The sequence below is a fragment of the Oncorhynchus kisutch genome, linkage group LG22, assembly GCF_002021735.2.
Source record: "Oncorhynchus kisutch isolate 150728-3 linkage group LG22, Okis_V2, whole genome shotgun sequence".
Lineage (NCBI taxonomy): Eukaryota > Metazoa > Chordata > Actinopteri > Salmoniformes > Salmonidae > Oncorhynchus > Oncorhynchus kisutch.
The window spans coordinates 41,520,839-41,542,506 of record NC_034195.2 but is presented as its reverse complement, the minus strand read 5'-3'; the positions used below and the strand labels follow the sequence as shown (position 1 = coordinate 41,542,506).

General features: G+C 41.9%; 2 protein-coding genes across 2 annotated transcripts; one reads left to right on the top strand and one right to left on the bottom strand.

The window, feature by feature from the left end:
• The first annotated feature begins 13,583 nt into the window (after positions 1-13,583).
• Positions 13,584-15,525, top strand: LOC109867754 (uncharacterized). The gene is made up of 3 exons (XM_020457031.2): positions 13,584-13,652; positions 14,022-14,109; positions 14,330-15,525. Exon 3 carries the CDS (start codon positions 14,330-14,332, stop codon positions 15,503-15,505), a length of 1,176 nt encoding a protein of 391 aa, XP_020312620.1. The 5' UTR covers positions 13,584-13,652; positions 14,022-14,109; the 3' UTR covers positions 15,506-15,525.
• Positions 15,526-15,553: 28 nt separating this feature from the next.
• On the bottom strand, positions 15,554-16,804 carry pyurf (PIGY upstream open reading frame). The gene is made up of 2 exons (XM_020457032.2): positions 16,512-16,804; positions 15,554-16,338 (listed from the first exon to the last, which is right to left on the bottom strand). The coding sequence occupies exon 2, from the start codon at positions 16,127-16,129 to the stop codon at positions 15,917-15,919; it is 213 nt and encodes a 70-aa protein (XP_020312621.1). The 5' UTR covers positions 16,130-16,338; positions 16,512-16,804; the 3' UTR covers positions 15,554-15,916.
• Positions 16,805-21,668: the final 4,864 nt, after the last annotated feature.

Below are 21,668 nucleotides of genomic sequence, written 5' to 3'. Positions count from 1 at the left end.
AAACATCAATATTTTGGGTCCATGGCCAGGAAAGTCCCCAGACCTTAATCTCATTGAGAACTTGTGGTCAATCCTCAACTGGCGGGTGGACAAACAAAACCCCACAAATTCTGACAAACTCCAAGCATTGATTATGCTAGAATGGGCTGCCATCAGTCAGGATGTGGCCCAGAAGTTAATTGACAGCATGCCAGGGAAGAATGCAGAGATCTTGAAAAAGAAGGGTCAACACTGCAAATATTGACTCTTTGCATCAACTTCATGTAATTGTCAATAAAATCCTTTGACACTTATGAAATGCTTGTAATTATACTTCAGTATTCCATAGTAACATCTGACAAAAATATCTAAAGACACTGAAGCAGCAGACTTTGTGAAAATTAATATTTGGTCATTCTCAAAACTTTTGTTCATGACTGTACAATGCAGCATAACTGCAGTTCAAGTGCAGTCTAACTGCAGTATGTTGGAAATACCGCGTCCAAAAGAATAACTCCGGTCAGGGGTGTGGCTTGAAGCAATGAGTGAAGTAGTTCAAGGGCAGCGGTGCATTCTGAACCCACAACTCAACCCCTGCTCGTTTTTCAACTGGTCGGTCAGTGCAGCACCATTTCTGAACGCAGCCCTGGTCTGACGTGAAAATTATACAATAAGCTTCCAACTTCGGAAACATTAGGATTGATACATTAATTAGCAATATAAACATGCAGCCATATCAATTAAAAACCTGCAAAAAAATGTACTCAGAGCAGAGGATTCACTCAATTGTTTATTGCAAAACATATATCAATTTTGGCACTTCTGGAGTTAGTTGATTTAAAAAATATAAGTGGTTACATTCTACAGTTAAAGTGCACACATTTTTCCTCAGTTATTGCTCAACTGTAACGATCCCTATTCCCAATTACTGCATATCTTGCAGTCATTTGTCTTTTTACTAGTAATTGCTACATACAAACACAGAAAAATAAAAAAATAGCATGGCACTTTAGTTAAGAACACGAAAATATAGATATACATTTTCTTTATAGACAGCACATATAATCACATTAATAATACAGTTAAATCAACAATTGTATAACACTTTTTCAAATAATAAAAACAATGTGTTGGTCCTAAACAGTTTTTTGCCATTAATTTGATGTGGTTAGGATAAAGAAATAGCTTGAACTACTTAATAAAAAATAAATGGGCTTTAAGCTAAAACCATGGAAGCTTAGCCTCCTCACAACTTTATTTCTCCAATAAATGTTCTAAATCACATGCCCTATAAATAAACACAAGTTTTTAAAATATAAAATAAAAACTATAAAAATAATGAAATAGAATGAAATGTCAAACGTGGTGACCTACAGTCCGCAACGCAGGACACTCAAACTGCAGCAATCCAATTTCAATGAGCGTTGAGGAGTTTCTCCAAAATGTATTTAACTTCATTTGGCGTTAACTCCTCCAAATCCGGAAGATCATCAGGAAGAAGGCTTCTGGTTCTCACTTTCTCCACTTTCTCTGCATTTCGGAGCGAGGCTGTATGGATGTCCCTCAATTTCATCTGAAGCCAATCTTGCCTCAACTGCACGTGCTTGTGTTCTCCAAGGTTGTGCATTAGTTGTACTTCACTAACAGATCTCTTTCTGTAGGAAACAATACATAGTAAGTTAGATGTGTCTGATTCAAAACAATACTTTAGAATTTACAACAAGGCTATAGGCCTACTTGTATCCTGTCATATCCAATCATGTTACAATACAGCATAATATAGCCCATAATATAAAGGTATTCCATTAGGTTATTTCTAAACACTGCATATAGAGTTCAAACCTACCTCAATGGTCGTCCTTCTGATAACGTTGAATAGTATAAAATGCAGAGTGATACAAGTACCACTTTTATGTCCAAACCTCTGATGGGTAACATTTTGATAACCTGTCAAAGAAAAATAAACAAAGGATTAGATCATAAACTTATATCTGGAATACATTTCTGTGTTTCATAAACCACAATTTTTCATTCCAAATAAAGTAAAACAAGATTGAATTTCTATGTTTGATAAGCAACCATTTGTACTACAAATAAAGTTTAATAGGCTATACAATTTTACTTAGAAAATACATGGCATGTCATGCAGACAAAATAATGACAAAGTTGCTAAAGTTCAGCTTGCCTCGTGTGACAGGCTTCTCTGGAAAGTTGTGACGTGGCGTGCAGGGGTTTAAACCCGAATTGTAGATCAGCCTATCTGTTATGATTAGGGTACGTCTCCCAAAGTTCCTTTTATAGCCCTCTGCCCATTGATGAACCGCCTTCATTATTGGTGTTGATGTCACTTGCCTTGACGGGGATAGACATTCGCATGAAAACACCTCCGCAACTTCGAGCTTTCAGCACCTTTGCCTGGTGATAACTAATTGCCCTGCTTCTGATACTGTGCTATTTTCAATAGCAAATATTTATAATCGACTAATAGGATCAGCCTTTCAGTGAATGTTTACATTACTGACATATTGCAACTTTGGGGTGGAAGCCTTTTATACAGTACCTTTTTATATTAAATTTGTTTGGTAGGCTTTGTCAAATTGTGTATAGTAATAGTGTATAAAGTATATATTTATATTGTAAATATATTGTATATTTATTGTAGGCCTAAAGGATTTTTCCAGTCCTTTTGAGTCTAAATAGATGGAAGATTTGGGGGAATTTCGTGTTTTTTTTCTATCAAGATTCAAATGAGAAATTAGCAATAGGCCTTTAGACACATTTATGACCACAGCTTAGGCTTTAGGGTATTAATCAAGTTTCCCTGGGATACCAACAACCATCCACTCACAATGACGTCACAGTAACGTCCAGTGGGCTCAACCGTAATAAGTAAAGTGTGCCGGGAAAATACCGACGCACTTGTTTGATCATCCACGTAGTGTAGGCTTAATGTTTTGTCAAGTTTCAAATGTGCAGTTGCTGTCTGTAAGCAGAAAAAAATCACTGTGGAACATCGGGTAATTCATGACTAACTCAGAGATGTAGTTGCACTGTTATGGATTCAAATATTGCTCAGATGAAAAAATAAACCATAATGCCTAATAAATTGAGTGGAGATCTCCTGCTGTGGCCACAGGTGTGTAGGATGACCCATGGGAAGTGAGCTACCCTGTCCTACTTTTATGGGCGCAGGGCGTGCAATGACACATTAGGTAACCGTACGGGAATCTTTCTAAATGTGGAAGAGGAATGGCTATGTCATGACACAGAGAATACATCCCAGAGAGGAACCAAACAGGTCCGACCTATAGATCTTCCCTCGTGGACTGGTTAGGGTTTCTGTCAGGGCAGCAGGCATGCATGCCTCCGAAAAGAACATGACGACAGAGAGTAGGCAGTCCATGATGTTATGTGAGGACATAGGCAACTTTCAGGTGCTTCTGGGCAAAGAACACAAGATTTGCTATTCACTATGGTGGAGAAACAACGCAACTTTGGGTATTGGAAAGTTCTGGAATATGTTTGAAGGTGCACCTTGATGCACGTTTGTGCATAGTTGCACATGTTTCAAGCCATTTCAAAGCACTTTTCTATTAAGAAAATGTAAATCATTTTATTAGCTTGGCATATCCATTTTAGTGAGTGACTTGAAGTAACTATCACCAAAACAATGTCCTGAACTGCTTATATTGATAATGATGCTCCGAGACTGAAACTGAATTTGCACATTGCACCTGTTTTTGATTTACTATCATCCTGTAAAACAAACTTCACAGGTGGTGGGCAATTAAAGTTGTTTACATACCAGTTTAACAGGATTTATGGCCAAGCTGACCTGCATGTTAAAGATGTTTGCCCTTTTACTGGTTTCGTGTGATACTATTATGGACCACAGTGGGCATGTCCTGTTTAGATGACACCCACCAAACAAAATGACATTTGAACTTAGCATGAGATCCTAAACCATGTAGTTCTCATTACCTCATGCTGGCTCAATGTAAGCCATGTCACCGGTGGTAGTCCAATGTGACAGTATTGGGGTGGATGGGAATTCTCGCTGGATTAAAGAGAAGGTATTGCTAACGACATCTACCCTTACAACAATGACAATCAGGTGCGCAAAAATCTAGCAGACCCTTACTAATAATTATAGACCCTTACTATAATAATTCAGTCAATACAGTGAATAATATCAATAAGTAGCATAACTGTACTATTCTTGGGTTTCTTTTTGGTTTTATAGACTATAACAAAAAGCTGGAGCAAGACTTAATGCATAACATAGCAGAAATACTCCTCATAATTCATCAAAATAGTACATTATGGATTAGTTTAAAATGCACTACATTATTTAGATAGTTTACATTTTAAAGGATCTATAGTTGTATGTTTTGAAATTTCTCCATCATATGAGTCCAACCCAATCATACAGTACTTAACCGTATGTATTGACATCCTAACTAATGACAAAAGTCAGATTAATTTGGGATTGCAATACCTACAGTACCAGTCAAAAGTTTGGACACACCTCCTCATTCAAGGGTTTTTCTTTATTGTTACTATTTCTGCATTGTAGAATACCACAGTATTCTGCAGCGATATGCCATTCCATCTGGTTTGCACTTAGTGGGACTATCGTTTGTTTTCAACAGGACAATGACCCAACACACATCCAGGCTGTGTAAGGGCTATTTGACCATGAAGGAGAGTGATGGAGTGCTGCATCAGATGACCTGGCCTCTACAATCACCCAACCTCAACCCAATTGAGATTGTTTGGGATGAGTTGGACTGCAGAGTAAAGGACAAGCAGCCAACAAGTGCTCAGCATATGTGGGAACTCCTTCAAGACGGTTGGAAAAGCATTCCAGGTGAAGCTGGTTGATTAAATGCCAAGAGTGTGCAAAGCTGTCATCAAGGCTAATATATTTTGATTTGTTTAACACTTTTTTGGTTACTACATGATTTGTATTATTTCATAGTTTTGATGTCTTCACTATTATTCTAGAATGTAGAAAATGGTTTTAAAAAATAAAAAATAAAAACTTGAATGAGTAGGTGTGTCCAAACTTTTGACTGGTACTGTTTATGAATCACACAATGGATCACACAATAACATGTATTGCCACATATCGGGGGATGTTCCTACGTGTGACTAGGTTGTAGAAAGTCACAGTGTAGGCTAGAGTATTGTCAGTGTTCTAATTTTGGCTACCATATAGGTGGCTAGTGTCCCATTGCAGAAATGGGCAAGCAGGATATGAGGCAAACGTTTCAGAATATCTGCTCCACTGAACTTGCAAAATATCTTCTGGTTCTTTTTTTAAACAAAAATGTGGAGCAAACTCAAGAACCTTAAATGTCTGTAGAATTTTGTTGTATTATAATATAAACTGTATTTTAAACATATGGTTTAATAAAACATCATTAGATTTATGATTATAAACAAAATAAGTCTAATGTAAGTATGTGTTATTGCACCTGATTTTCTCTCTAACTCCGTCACAGGCACACCAAGTTGTCACCAGAAAGAGGAAATTCCTGAAAAACAACCAAAAGCAGTTACTCCCTAGTAACTATAGGAAAATGTATACATGGAGCGCATTTGTATGACTCAAAAAGCAAAATGTTAATTCATGTCTTGTATGTTTATTAGTATAGCCTACCTTCAGGATTTGCAGTGCAAGGCAAAAGTATAACAAGTAGAACCTTTCGACGTAAGCACAGTCACTTATATCTGACACTACAGACACCAAATTACTTTTGCTCTACTTAAGGCTGCACTTTTCCCCCCCAGAAGTGTCCCATTTGATTTCTATCCTCCTGGAGCAAAGCACCATGATGGGCTGGACTCTAACTCATGGCAAGCCAGCTTTGACTTTGGTTGATGGTCTGCATTTCCTCACCATCTCGGATCCAGTGCTTTCTAGTCGGCACACGCGGCACACGCATGTAAAGCAGCCCCATGGGTATTTTGTTGTGTACAGAAGCATGTCGATTACCTTACAGATTGGAATATGCTTGAGGTATCTCATCTTCGTGACATTAGCTTCTGGTGGGGGGAAAGGTGTCATATCACACACAGACATGTAAATGATGGCTTATGATGTACATCTGGATTTTCACTGTAAGAAGAATTCTCAGGCACGTGTTCTCTCATCAATGCTCTTTTGACCAGACGTTTTCCACCAGCTATGTTGATGCAACTTGATTACAACAATAAAGCAAGATGAGATAACAAGTGTCCAAGTTATTTCAGAGCCACCAAACGAATCTTGTATGCCTGACTCATCGACACTGTGTCGATTGGAAGTGACCAATAAACCAATCATACTAGAAAGAAAAACGTTAATATCCAAGACCTTATCTGCAAAAGCCATCCAAAATAAAAACAGCAGCATGCTGTGTAGATATCTGAATATCGGCAGAGACTTGCTATGTTTCAGTAGGATTCACGTGTGACTGAGAAGGAAAAATGTTATTCTAAGCATAACATTAGATATTGAACATTTCCACTTCCTTTGACTCAGACTGGGATTTTGGTTCAACAACTGAGTGGAAGCTGGAATTTGTTCATTTAGAACGTCAGTGTATAACCCTGAAGAAATCGTCTGGGCTGATCCGCACATCTAGGAGGGAATGATGGCATTATGGTATGATATACACTATTGTATACTGGAACTATCGAGAATGTCTCAGCCTCTGATGCCATTTATCAACGGCTTCATCCCGATTAATCACAACTGTGAAGCTGTTCGCCACCATCTTTATTCTCACATGTCTAAATGATTGATAATTGTACGACAACAGAAGTGTGTGACTTTTGAAAGGTTATCCCAGGGAAGCATGTGCGGTTCATGGTTCCGTTGGCATCCAGTCATCGGCTGAGGGCTTCCATGTAAAATGTTACAAAGAGATAAGGTAGTGGCCGCATCATTACAAGCACCTCCTCAGCAGTCAGTACCTTCACACCTGTTATAAGCTCCAAAAAGTTCACGATGGGCTTCCTTTGTACCCACAGGCTTACCATGTCAACACAACAGTCTCCCCAGATGTGTTCGCAGAACAAGCCAAGGCAGTCTAGATAAAAACTAAAAACATGAGCACATGAATCGCATAATAGAAAGTTACTATTTTATTTGAATTCATTAGACTCAATGAATGATCTCAAACATTTCTTGTGTGTTTCATCAATCTTGTCTATCCACAGTGTGAGCCTGTTGCAGTGCGGGTTCGATTTATTTTTACCCAGAGACACATGAAGCATCAGGAAGGCTTACTGTATACCATGGATAATTATGTATGTAATGTCCCATACCTTAGTGATCATCGGAAAGTCGACTGACCCATAGACCCAGACAGTGTGGGCGGATGGAACAACTGAAATGATGGAAGGCATCTGACAATAATGCACCCCTGACCTTCCCTGTAATTCAGGGATCTAGGTAAAGCTGTAGCTTCCGCTGCATATTTCAATGCCACCTCGGAAATGGCTCATGACCACCACAATAAATTGACTGGTTACTACTACAAGTACTAAGACAGTAAAACAAACAGTATACTCACATGATCCTGTGCTATAGCATTAACAAGCAGATTAACAAGCAGATTAACACTTTATTTTAATAGCAGGGGCTCGCTTGTTTGGAGTCACCGATATATTGAATTATGTCTTTCCATATCCGCAACCTCTGCTGAGGTAGCGAAAGGTCTGTAGCTATGTGTTGTGTATTTTAACACTTAAGGTGTGATGTTTGCTTCCAAAAATAAGCAAAGCCCATGGTTTTGACACATCATCATCTTCATTATACCTCCACAGATAAAGTGAATCCCTTGGGTGTGTAGAACATTTACAGGCAGAAGTAATGTAGCGCTTGGACAAATGGAGCATCAAGAGTGGAAAACAGATGAGAGTCTCGATCTGGAAGTCTCGATCCATACATTAGTCATCCAATCATATGTGCAGTGTCTAAATACTGCAAGTTCAATACATCCGGTTCACCAGAGCCGCAGCCACTGTAAATGTGAATAACAAAGTTGTAATGGCCTCAATGTCAGAAAATGAATGCTGTTGACTAAAATAATACATGTAATTTAGCAGACACTTTTATCCAAACAGTAGCTCACAGTGTCAGCCACCCACGCTAGCGTAAAACTGGAGCCTTCGCTGTCTATTACCTAATCTACACACTCCAATAAACACTTCAACGACTACATTAGTTTCAGATATAAATACTTTCCTTCCATGTTATATTACGGGGATGTTCCTACGTGTGACCATTGTGACCGGCTGGTAGAAAGTCACAGCGTAGGCTAAAGTATTGTCAGTGTTCTAATTTGGTGTACCATATAGGTGGCTAGAGTCCTATCACAGAAATGGGAAAGCAGGATATTAGGCAAAAGTTTAAGAATTTCTGCTCCACTGAACTTGCAAAAGATCTCTTGGATATTCTTTTAAACAAAAATGTGGCGCAAACTCAAGAACCTTAAATGTCTGCTGAAGTTTGTATTGTAATATAACATGTATTTAAAATGTATGGTTTAATAAAACATTAGTAGATTTATGATGCTAAACAAAATATTGTAATTCAAGTATATGTTATTACACACACACACACACACACCAAGTTGTCACCCGAAAGGGGGCATTGCTGGAAGAAAAAAACGAAAGCAGTAATCAATGACTAAGCTTTGCAGCCGTACACTAGGCTATTACTGTATCAACCTTATTGTACAAAGGGCACAGTCTATTTTCACAGACAGCCCTGATCATGGCTATAGTTGACTGACATCATCAAGGCCTCAGATGATAGTTGAGAGAAACTTTTTCCCACAATAAAAAGAGAAAGGAGTCCCCCCATTATTATGAGCACCGCTTTCCTTAGCCTGTGAAAACAGTAAGCACAGTAGAACCTGAAGGTTGCTGATGCTATGCTATGAGACATGATGGGAGCTAGATTGCAACAACTGGTTGTATCAATGTTGTTTCCACATCATTTCAACAACAATAAATCAATGTGATGTTGAATCAACGTGGGGAAATGATTGGATTTTTTAAAACATAAATCGGTCTGTGCATATTTGTAAACAACAGCTGGTGCACGAAATCTAAGGAAGTCTCTGAAGTTGAGTATATTGTGATAAACTGCAGGCCACACTACTTGCCTAGAGAGTTCTCAGCTATAATTTTTGTGGCGGTTTATTTACCACCACAGACAGATGCTGACACTAAGACCGCACTCAGTCAGCTGTATAAGGAAATAAGCAAACAGGAAACCACTCACCCAGAGGCGGCGCTCCTAGTGGCCGGAGACTTTAATGCAGGGAAACTTAAATCAGTTCTAACAAATCTTTATCAACATGTTAAATGTGCAACCAGAGGATTTTTTTTTCTAGATCACCTGTACTCCACACACAGAGACGCGTACATGGCAGAGACACGTACAAAACAGAGACGCGTACAAATCCGACCACAACTCTATCCTTCTGATTCTTGCTTACAAGCAAAAATTAAAGCAGGAAGCACCAGTGACTCGGTCTATGAAAAAAATGGTCAGATGAAGCAGATGCTAAACTACAGGACTGCTTTGCTATCACAGACTGGAACATGTTCCGGGATTCTTCCTATGACATTGAGGAATACACCACATCAGTCACTGGCTTTATCAATAAGTGCATTGAGGACATCGTCCCCACAGTGACTGTACGTACACACCCCAAGCAGAAGCCATGGATTACAGGCAACATACGCACTGAGCTAAAGGGAAGAGCTGCCGCTTTCAAGGTGCGGGACTCTGACCCGGAAGCTTACAAAAAATCCCGCTATGTCCTGCGACGAACCATCAAACAGGCAAAGCGTCAATACAGGGCTAAGATTGAATCATGCTACACTGACTCCGACGCTCGTCGAATGTGGCAAAGCTTGCAAACTATTACAGACTACAAAGGGAAGCACAGCCGCGAGCTGCCCAGTGACACAAGCCTACCAGACCAGCTAAATCACTCCTATGCTCGCTTCGAGGCAAGCAACACTGAGGCATGTATGAGAGCATCAGCTGTTCCGGACGACTGTGTGATCACACTCTCCATAGCCGACGTAAGTAAGACTTTTAAATAGGTCAACATACACAAGGCTGCGGGGCCAGACAGATTACCAGGACGTGTGCTCCGGGCATGTGCTGACCAACTTGCAGGTGTCTTCACTGACATTTTCAACATGTCCCTGATTGAGTCTGTAATACCAACATGCTTCAAGCAGACCACCATAGTCCCTGTGCCCAAGAACACAAAGGCAACCTGCCTAAATGACCTCAGACCCGTAGCACTCACGTCCGTAGCCATGAAGTGCTTTGAAAGGCTGGTAATGCCTCATATCATCTCAGAAACCCTAGACCCACTCCAATTTGCACACCGGCCAAACAGATCCACAGATGATGCAATCTCTATTGCACTCCACACTGCCCTTTCCCACTTGGACAAAAGGAACACCTATGTGACAATGCTGTTCATTGACTACAGCTCAGCGTTCAACACCATAGAACCCTCAAAGCGCATCACCAAGCCAAGGAGCTTGGGACTAAACACCTCCCTCTGCAACTGGATCCTGGACTTCCTGACAGGCCGCCCCCAGGTGGTCCTGAGATCCTAAAAAGGTTCTACAGCTGCAATATTGGTTGCATCACTGCCTGGTAAGGCAATTGCTCGGCCTCTGACCGCAAGGCACTACAGCGGGTAGTGCGTACGGCCCAGTACATCACTATTTTTATGGAATGGTCTGCCTACCCATGTGAGAGAAGCAAACTCCGTCTCAACCTTTAAGTCTTTACTGAAGACTCATCTCTTCAGTGGGTCATATGATTGAGTGTAGTCTGGCCCAGGAGTGTGAAGGTGAACGGAAAGGCTCTGGAGCAACGAACCGCCCTTGCTGTCTCTGCCTGGCCGGTTCCCCTCTTTCCACTGGGATTCTCTGCCTCTAACCCTATTACAGGGGCTGAGTCACTGGCTTACTGGTGCTCTTTCATGCTGTCCCTAGGAGGAGTGCGTCACTTGAGTGGGTTGAGTCACTGATGTGATCTTCCTGTCTGGTTTGGCGCGGTGCCCCCCCCCCCTCTCCCCTTGGGTTGTGCCGTGACGGAGATCTTTGTGGGCTATACTCGGCCTTGTCTCAGGATGGTAAGTTGGTGGATGAAGATATCCCTCTAGTGGTGTGGGGGCTGTACTTTGGCAAAGTGGGTGGGGTTATATCCTTTCTGTTTGGCCCTGTCCGGGGGTATCATCGGATGGGGCAACAGTGTCTCCTGACCCCTCCTGTCTCAGCCTCCAGTATTTATGCTGCAGTAGTTTATGTGTCAGGGGGCTAGGGTCAGTTTGTTATATCTGGAGTACTTCTCCTGTCTTATCCGGTGTCCTGTGTGAATTGAAGTATGCTCTCTCTAATTCTCTCTTTCTCTCTTTGTTTCTCTCTCTCGGAGGACCTGATCCGTAGGACCGTGCCTCAGGACTACCTGGCATGATCACTCCTTGCTGTCCACAGTCCACCTGGCCGTGCTGCTGCTCCAGTTTCAACTGTTCTGCCTGCGGCTATGGAATCCTGACCTGTTCACCGGACGTGCTACCTGTCCCAGACCTATTATTTGACCATGTTGGTCATTTATGAACATTTGAACATCTTGGCCATGTTCTGTTATAATCTCCACCTGGCACAGCCAGAAGAGGACTGGCCACCCCTCATAGCCTGGTTCCTCTCTAGGTTTCTTCCTAGGTTTTGGCCTTTCTAGGGAGTTTTTCCTCACCAACGTGCTTCAACACCTGCAGTGCTTGCTGTTTGGGGTTTTAGGCTGGGTTTCAGTACAGCACTTTGAGATATCAGCTGATGTACGAAAGGCTATATAAATAAATTTGATTTGGAGCTAAGCTGCCTGCCATCCAGGACCTCTACACCAGGCGGTGTCAGAGGAAGGCCCTAAAAATTGTCAAAGACTCCAGCCACCCCAGTCATAGACTGTTCTCTCTACTACCGCATGGCAAGCGGTACCGGAGTAATCTAGAAGAAAAAAGAAACGCACACCTATTTAGGCGAGGTGCTGGCTAGCGGAGTAGAAAACTTGAAAATAAAAGAGAGCCGCACACTCTAGGAGCTCAGATGCAAAAAATGTAATTACCAACGTTTCGACAGCCAAGCTGTCTTCATCAGGGAATAATCACAAACACTGCAGGATGACTCGTTTATGTAGTGTTAAAAGACACAGGTGTCTGTAATCATGGCAAAGAGTGTCCTAATATCATTGGTTAATTATAAAATATTAAAATGGCATACAAAGAACAGCATACAAACAACAAATGGATAGCATACGATCATAAATTCATTTGACTACACAAGTTTACAAACAATTACAATGGCAAAGTCACAATAATCACAAGAATGGCTTCAGATCAAAGTCTACGTAGCGGTACCGGAGTGCCAAGTCTAGGACAAAAAGGCTTCTCAACAGTTTTTTCCCCCAAGCCATAAGACTCCTGAACAGGTAACCAAATGGTTACCCAGACTATTTGCATTGTGTACCCCCCCCCCCAACCCCTCTTTTACGCTGCTGCTACTCTCTGTTTATCTTATATGCATAGTCACTTTAACTATACATTCATGTACATACTACCTAAATTGGCCCGACCAACCATTGCCCCCGCACATTGGCTAACTGGGCTATCTGCATTGTGTCCCACCACCCGCCAACCCCTCTTTTTACGCTTTTGCTACTCTCTGTTCATCATATATGCACAGTCACTTTAACGATACCTACATGTACATACTACCTCAATAAGCCTGACTAACAGGTGTCTGTATATAGCCTTGCTACTCTTTTTTCAAATGTCTTTTTACTGTTGTTTTATTTCTTTACTTACCTTTTCCCCCCGCACTGTTGGTTAGAGCCTGTAAGTAAGCATTTCACTGTAAGGTTTATACCTGTTGTATTCAGCGCACATGACAAATAAACTTTGATTTGACATGGTGAAATGTTTTGTTGATTTCACTTTGAATTCAAGTTAGTTGACAAATGTACATCAAATCTACCTTGAAATGACATCTGTGCCCAATGGGTGGTGACTCATAAAGGACTGAATGGGTGTGTAAAAAGTTTACTTCTGTACTCACCACCCTGAACGCTGTGAAGGAAAACTGGAAAGTCTGTTGATTGCCTATACAGTAAATACTGACCATGTCAATTTTTTGGTGATTTAGGATTTTGATATTGTATTCACTTATTCTGAAATTGGAATTGAGATCTATATTAATCTTTGGACAAATATTATCTTTACCTTCATACCATGTCATCGTCTTGCAAGGTCCAATTGAGATTGCTGATGGTAATCCTAACAGTCCCAAACACATTTATAGACAAACCCCCTTAAAATTAAACAGTTTGACACTTTGCATTAGGCTATATTATGTTTGCATCTTAATATTCTCATTTAGGTTAATTACCTGGTAGACCAACATTATTTGTAGATGCAGGTGAGTGATGGCAAGATTCGCATACAGTAGGTGTGTCACGAGATCAGCCAGTAGCCTTGTCAAATGAAAGGGCATGCGCGCTAGAAAGATGCGCTCTCTCTGAAGTTGAAGAGGTGGGTGGCGGGAGTCTGTCAAGTGTCAGGGCCGGAGAATGACTTGAGAAGGTAATTCATCGCTATATGATTAATATCGTTTCTGAAAACTTTATTTGGTAATAATTTAGATTTTATTTATTTATTTAAGTGTTCCACATCTGACATAATTCCAGACTATTTGGTGTATGCTAACTTTTTGTTGTTGCGGTTGGTAGGCTAACGACCAAGGCCTGTAGTTAGCTCAATTTAATGTCGTTATCATTTATGTTTCTTACTTTGTATTGGAAGACCACAGCCTGCAATCGCCGATATTTTCCAAATGTTGCCTGGTCAGGCTACTGTAACAAGTTCCATCATTAATACAAGATGTTACATTTCGAGATGATGTGCAATGTATCAAGATGTACCGTATGAGGCTCTTCTATGTGTTTAATGCAGGTGTTGGGTTACATGGTTTCAAGAGAGGATACAAGTAACGTTAACAGTTCCCCAACATTGGAGGAACAGAAGGCGTCTTGAATAACTGGTAAGACATTCAATTACAGTATTGCTATAGTCAGAGAGAATTCTAATTTGATAAACAGCCTTAAAGCATATTTTAAAAATCCATTGTGAGGGGCAGCCCCAAGACTGCATACATGTAAATAAGGCCTATGTAATGTAAAGTATTTAATATTTCTATTTTGATGTCGAGGCCCGATTATGAATAATTATATATAATAATTTCCACAAATTCCCTTTTCTAGATGGAGATGGCTGAAAGAGCAGAGACAGAGTACACAGAATCTGACACATTTTGTGATTCACCCAGGAGAGGGAAAAAAAAAAAATCTAAGAAAGACAAATGTCTAAAAAAGAACAAAACCCACAGGACAGAGTTGAAAGACACTTGTATTGAAGAGAAAAAGAAAACCAAAAAGGCCAAAGGTACTAGGAAGAAGAAAAAGAAGGGAAAAGTAGCCCTGGGATTACAAGATAGCTATTTTCTTTTTGAGGGAAACAGTGCACCAAACTCTCCAATAAAGCCAATTAAGTCTAGGGGGAAGTCCACTGTAAAATTTGCTGTAAAACATTACATTAAGAAACAGGAACCTGTGCTGGTGGTTAGTGACTTAGTGAAGGTACCCAAGAAGAAGGCCCAGAGAAAAAAGAAAGTTGCATTTGATTTATTCCCTGACTACATACAAGCAAAACAGCCAGAAGTAGTCAAGTGTTGCACCTCAACAACCAAAGATACTTTCCCCTGGGAAAGCCCCAAGAGTGACAATGAAAGCAACTTTTCTGGGACTTATCAGTGTGGAGAGGGGCAAGAACAGGGAACCGAGTATGGAAAGGGACAAACCAACTCTCAAAGTACTGCTGAAGATGCCAACAGTGAGGACCTGTTCATAACTCAGAAGAAATTCAGAGTACTAACATCTTCAGATCACTCCAGCAGTGGAGGCACTGGTGAAGCCAACACCACAAAATTGGCCAGGCATACCAAGTCACTCATAGAGCCAAAAGAGGAGCTGCTCTGGAAGTCAACATCTGAGACAGCCACTCAAACAGAGAACTTCTTTACCTCAGAGATCTCCACATTCCTCAGGTTTCACCAGTCGTGTGGAGCTGCCGAGTGCTCAGAGCAACCTACTGACCTGTCTCTCCCTAACAGGACGAGGGCAGAGATGGGCATACATCCCCCATCTAAAAAAAAAGCCAATGAAGAGGAAACCAGCCCCCCACTTGGCCAGAAGTCAGACACAACGTCAAGTGAGGAGAATGACCCATTCTGGCGGTGCAAGAGTCAAGTTAAGGCAGTTCAGATGAGACTGAATGAATCTTTCTTCTTTAAGATGAAGGGCGAGGGACAGTCCCCAAGACCACAATCTCCCTTGATGAAACTTACACAGGCCTGTGGTAGGAAGAAAACAAAAAAGTAACAAGTGAAGTTTAAACCCAAACTTCCCCTCAAGAACTAAAAAAAAAAGTCAAAAACAATACAATTTTATTAGTGATAGTCATTCACAAGGATACATTTGCTTTGTGGCGTTCTTTGTCCCAGGTTTCCAAAATAGGTTCATTTTATAGTTTTATATGTTTAAGTTGAATTAAAAACACATTCAATAAAAACACGTATTAATGCACATTTTATGGAAAAAATTGCATGTCACTCATCAAATAAAGTTTCTTAATTTGTAATTTTCTTCTTACAATCATTTAGTGGATCATTAGCTGTGGTAGCAATAGCAGCTTCATGTGCAATGCCATCACCACAGTACACATCACTAATTGATAACCTTTATTATTAGTGACATTCAACTGAAACACTATTCATGTAAAGCAAGTGTACACTAATTGTGTCTGAATAGCTTGATTCCAATCCACTTCCATAGATGAAAAAACACATAGACTGGGATGGTGACTGGTAACAGAAGACTGTAGAAACACACACTGCTAGTGCTTGTACATCCCTGAGGGAAATTATCATCCACAGTTGCAGAATAGAAAAGTCCAAATAGGGAGACTATAGGAACCAGTACTGTGAGGGTAGAGAGAGATAACATATTGACTTCTAGCTAACAACTAATTTAAACAATGTTCAGGGTCAAGATCTTCTTGAGTCTTTACTGTTTGTGTTTTATGCCTGCTGTGCTGGTTTCACTGGTGTTTCAGGTTCTTTTTTAATCAATCTTGCATATTGGGAATCCCATCAAATATCGGGTATGCGATGCCAAGCTCCTCGTTGATGAGTTCATTGGTATTTACCTCGTACCTGCGTGATAAGACGAGAGTACAACAATTAGGCTAGCTACCTAACTGTTAGCTGATGCTACCTATACAGCTGAGACAAAGTGGTGTTTCTGTCTCAGCTATGCCATAGCAAAACAAGATCGTCGTTGGATTAGGTAAACTAGTATACATCTGGTAATGTATAACATGACTCACCTCAATTGCTTTTTGGATAGTGGACAAACAACAAATTCGAGTAAGGATGTGTGGAAGTCCTTCACAACTGTCAAATGCCTTACAGATACAGGCAGAGGTCCTACAATCACATATTTGACAAACCTTTGAATACTCCGTGTTTCATTAACTCATCTTAAAGAATTCTGAAACATGACCGAGGTAGCCAGCAGATGTGCCTTTTGGGGTGTTGTTGTTTCTGCAATGAACAACAGCTCAAGCTAAACTGGAAGAACACACGAAATTGTACTGGTGCATCACAAATGTAGTCCCCAGTATCTGATTAACTAGTTCCGTCCTCTAGAAATTCAACTGCACATTTCAGATTTTCAACAGCAAATTGTGAAAATATTAAAAAGCACTTAAAAAATCAGAGCCGGTGTTAAATTGTCAGCTATATGAATATTACAGACGACTGATACAGGCTAATATAAAAAATGAGGGTGCAGATTTGACAAGTATTATACATGCCTGACCACGAGATGGTAGCACAAACTCACAGGTATTTTACTCAAAAATAATGGCAGTGTTCGAGAGGATCAAAACCGTAATGTGTCATTGGTAAATCGCCTGCACGATCGGCGGCAATGTCGAACAAGCCCAAAGCGTGTGGTTATTTACATCAGCGTTGCCATGTCCCCAGTTTTCCGAAAATTAGTCTACTTTGAAAACGATGTCGGGGGTGAAAATGTATTGTAACGAGCCTGGGTTTATAAGCGCGGACATCGACTCTGCCGCATGAGCATGCTTTAGCCGCACAGTCGATAGCGCGCTGGACTTCGGACAAGAAGTTCGAGGGTTCGAGGCCTGCTCCCTGCTGCTTTATTACAGTGTTATTGGTCGCGGATAACGGGTTTTTGTCCTACTTTTAAATTGCACCGCGGCCGCCATGGTTGCTGAGTGGAAGAGTGAGTAGTGAGTAGTGGGGAGGGAGAGTGAGTAGTGGGGAGGGAGTGGGAGTACTGAGCGCGCGTGTGTGTGTTGACAGCTGAGTGATAGAGAGCAGGGCAGCGATGCTGTCCTCTCACTCACTAAGCTCCCTGCTGCTTGCAGCGCTCTCTCAACACACACACCTCCAGCCCTCCCCACCACTTGCTCGTTCACTCAGTAACAGCGTGCCCCACTGCCTGATAGTCAGCAGCAGCAGGTAACGGTGAAATTAATCGAATCTTTTTTTCTCAGAGAAATGTCATGGCGGCTTGGTCGAATTTAGAAGTTGCCCAAAAACCCGCAATCCGCGACCAATACATATTCAACCACGACATCGTTTTCAAAGTAGACATTTTTTCCCGGACAACTGGGGGCATGGCAATTGATGTGAGATCAACAAACTAACAACACCAGATGGCTACATACTTCTCTCCCTAAAGTCCCAACTCCTCTTGTTGCTATTTTTTAAGCCTTGTGGCCGGGTTGAGTGGTCATTGTGCTAGATTTTTTTTTCAGACAACCCTGATTTACATTTTTGTCATTAGCAGACGCTCTTATCCAGAGTGACTTACAGTTAGTGCATTTATCACATGATATATCCTTACACATGATATGGAAATGAGTCGAGTAGAGATGATTTTTATGCATATAAAGTCATTACAGCCTTTATTGTTCAAATGCATCTTTAATGAAAGTCACATAGGCCTACAGAAAATGTAAAGGCCAAATATTACATTGAGATGGTTAAAAAAAAGTTGGATGAAGAAAGTGATGTATTATGGTCGAGTTGCAGATATTGCTCTGAGAGTTTTTAGTGAAGGCATCCAAGTGTTTTGGGTTCTGTGAGCGCACTGTTAACATAATAGAATGCCTTCAGGTTCTAAACTGCAGCAGTGTAATTAGATTGAAGCCTGTGAGTATCCAGTTCACCGTTACCATCATTACAGACCCTGAGGACAAGCTTCTGCTTCAAGCAGGAACACATAACTTGATGAGGCTGAGGCTCCTCTCGGATTACATTCCATAAAGAAATATCAAACTTTGCTACCCAGTGAAATCTGATAACCTATTTCTGATTCATACTGTAGACTACAGTTCACTGTGTGCAGATACTGAAGAAAATAATCCATATCTCAGAATGATTTGATATCTATCACAAACTTCAAGGTAATGTCTCTTTAAAAGCATGTTCACAAAAAAACAGATACTGCAATTGTTTTTTCCAATAAAGTTCACTTTGCCTCTCACTTCTATCTTTCTAACTGACATTCTTTCATCCATGCATGTTTCTCCTGCCCAGGCTTTGCTGATGCCTGTGTAACTGATGTGAAACGGCTAGCTTAGTTAGCGGTGCGCGCTAAATAGCGTTTCAATCGGTGACGTCACTTGCTCTGAGACCTTGAAGTAGTAGTTCCCCTTGCTCTGCAAGGGCCAAGGCTTTTGTGGAGCGATGGGTAACGATGCTTCGTGGGTGTCAGTTGTTGATGTGTGCAGAGGGTCCATGGTTCGCGCCCAGGTATGGGCGAGGGGACGGTCTAAAGTTATACTGTTACACCTGCCAGCTCTTACAATGCCTGGATAGGTGTTTTACGTATCAGCTAACCACATCATATACTATAGCAATCTGCCAATGACATGATGTGACATGCAACCATAGGTAGATGGATGGAACATCTGGGCAGAGAAACACAACCACTGTCTCTTCATGTGACCATTAAAGCTCATGAGTGACATGATTCATTCAGCTGTACTGAGAAGTACATGCCTCCATCACTCTCCATCTTGGTCTAATAGCCCTTATACAGCCTGGAGCCTTTCTATTAACAGGTGTGTCTTGTTAAAAGTCCATTTGTGAAATTCAAGGACTGGTTGCCTTCCAGAGAGACATCAGAGATTGTAACATTCTCTGTTTCACGGAAACATGGTTCTCTTGGGATATGTTGTCGTAATCGGTTCAGCCACCGGGCTTCTCCATGCATCTCGCCGACAGAGCTAAACACTTCTCTGGGAAGAGGAAGGGTGGAGGTGTATGCTTCATGATTATCGACTCATGGTGAATTCATAACAACATACAGGAACTCAAGTCCTTCTGCTCACTAGACCTAAAATTCCATATAATCAAATGCTGGCCATTTTACCTACCAAGATAATTCTTGTCAGTTACATTCACAGCTGTGTACATTCCCCCTCAAGCAGACTCCAAGACGGACATCAAGGAACTTCACTGGACTATATGCAAAGTGGAAACCATATATCCTGAGGCTGCATTTATTGTAGCTGGGGATTTTAACAAAGCAAATTTCCTACCGTGTAATAGACAGAAACTCAAACAGGATGTACCAGTGACGAGAACCATTCAATGCTGGTCCGACCAATCGGAAGCCATGCTTCAAGATTGTTTTGATCATGCAGACTGGAATATGTTCTGGTCAGCCTCAGAGAACAACATCGACCAATACGCTGACTCGATGAGTGCGTTCATAATGAAGTGCATTAGAGATGTTGTACCCACTGTGACTACTAAAACCTATCCTAACCAGAAACTGTGGATGGATGACGGCATTCGCGCAAAACTGAAAGCGCGATCCACTGCATTTAGCCATGGAAAGAGGTCTGGGAATATGACTGAATATAAACAGTGTAGTTATTCCCTCCGCAAGGCAATCAAACAAGCGAAATGCCAGTACAGGGACAAGGTGGAGTCGCAATTCAACGGCTCAGACACGAGACGTATGTGACAGGGTCTACAGGAAATCACAGACTACAAAAAGAAAACCAGCCACGTCATGGACACCGACATAACGCTTCCAGACAAACTAAACACCTTCTTTGCCCGCTTTGAGGATAATAGAGTGGCACAGTCACAGCCCGCTAACAAGGACTGTGCCCCCACCCTCTCTTTCTCCATGGCTGACCAGAGTAAAACATTGAAACTTGTTAACCCTCGCAAGGCTGCTGGCCCAGACGGCATCCCTAGCCGCATCCTCAGAGCATGCGCAGACCAGCTGGCTGCTGTGTTTATGGACATATTCAATTGCTCCCTATCCCAGTCTGTTGTGCCCACATGCTTCAAGAGCATCATGGAGTGCTTTGAGAGACTAGTCAAGGATCATATCACCTCCACCTTACCAGCCAGCCTAGACCCACTTCAATTTGCATACCACCCCAACAGGTCCACAGACGACGCAATCGTCATCATACTGCACACTGCCCTATCCCATCTGGACAAAAGGAATACCTGGAGGCCCTCTGTCTCAACCTTTCCTTGTGCAATTGGGTACTGGACTTTCTGATGGCACCCCCAGGTGGTGAAGGTAGGAAACAACATCTCCACTTCGCTGACCCTCAACACAGGTGCCCCACAAGGGTGCGTGCTCAGCGCTCTCCTGTAGTCCCTGTTCACCCATGACTGCATGGGCATGCACGCCTCCAACTCAATCATCAAGTTTGCAGACGACACAACAGTAGTGGGCTTGATTACCAACAACAACGAGACAGCCTACAGGGAGGAGGTGAGGGCCCTCGGAGTGTGGTGTCAGGAAAATAACCTCACACCCAACATCAACAAAACTAAGGAGATGATTGTGGACTTCAGGAAACAGCAGAGGGAACACCCCCCCATCCACATCGATGGAACAGTAGTGGAGAGGGTAGCAAGTTTTAAGTTCCTCGGCATACACATCACAGACAAACTGAATTGGTCCCCTCACACAGACAGCATCGTGAGGAAGGCACAGCAGCGCCTCTTCAACCTCAGGAGGCTGAAGAAATTCGGCTTGTCACCAAAAGCACTCACAAACTTCTACAGATGCACAATCGAGAGCATCCTGGCGGGCTGTATCACCGCCTGGTATGGCAACTGCACCGCCCTCAACCGTAAGGCTCTCCAGAGGGTAGTGAGGTCTGCACAACGCATCACCGGGGGCAAACTACCTGCCCTCCAGGACACCTACACCACCCGATGCTACAGGAAGGCCATAAAGATCATCAAGGACATCAACCACCCGAGCCACTGCCTGTTCACCCCGCTGTCATCCAGAAGGCGAGGTCAGTACAGGTGCATCAAAGCTGGGACCGAGAGACTGAAAAACAGCTTCTATCTCAAGGCCATCAGACTGTTAAACAGCCACCACTAGCATTGAGTGGCTACTGCCAACACACTGTCAACGACACTGACTCTACTCCAGCCACTTTAATAATGGGAATTGA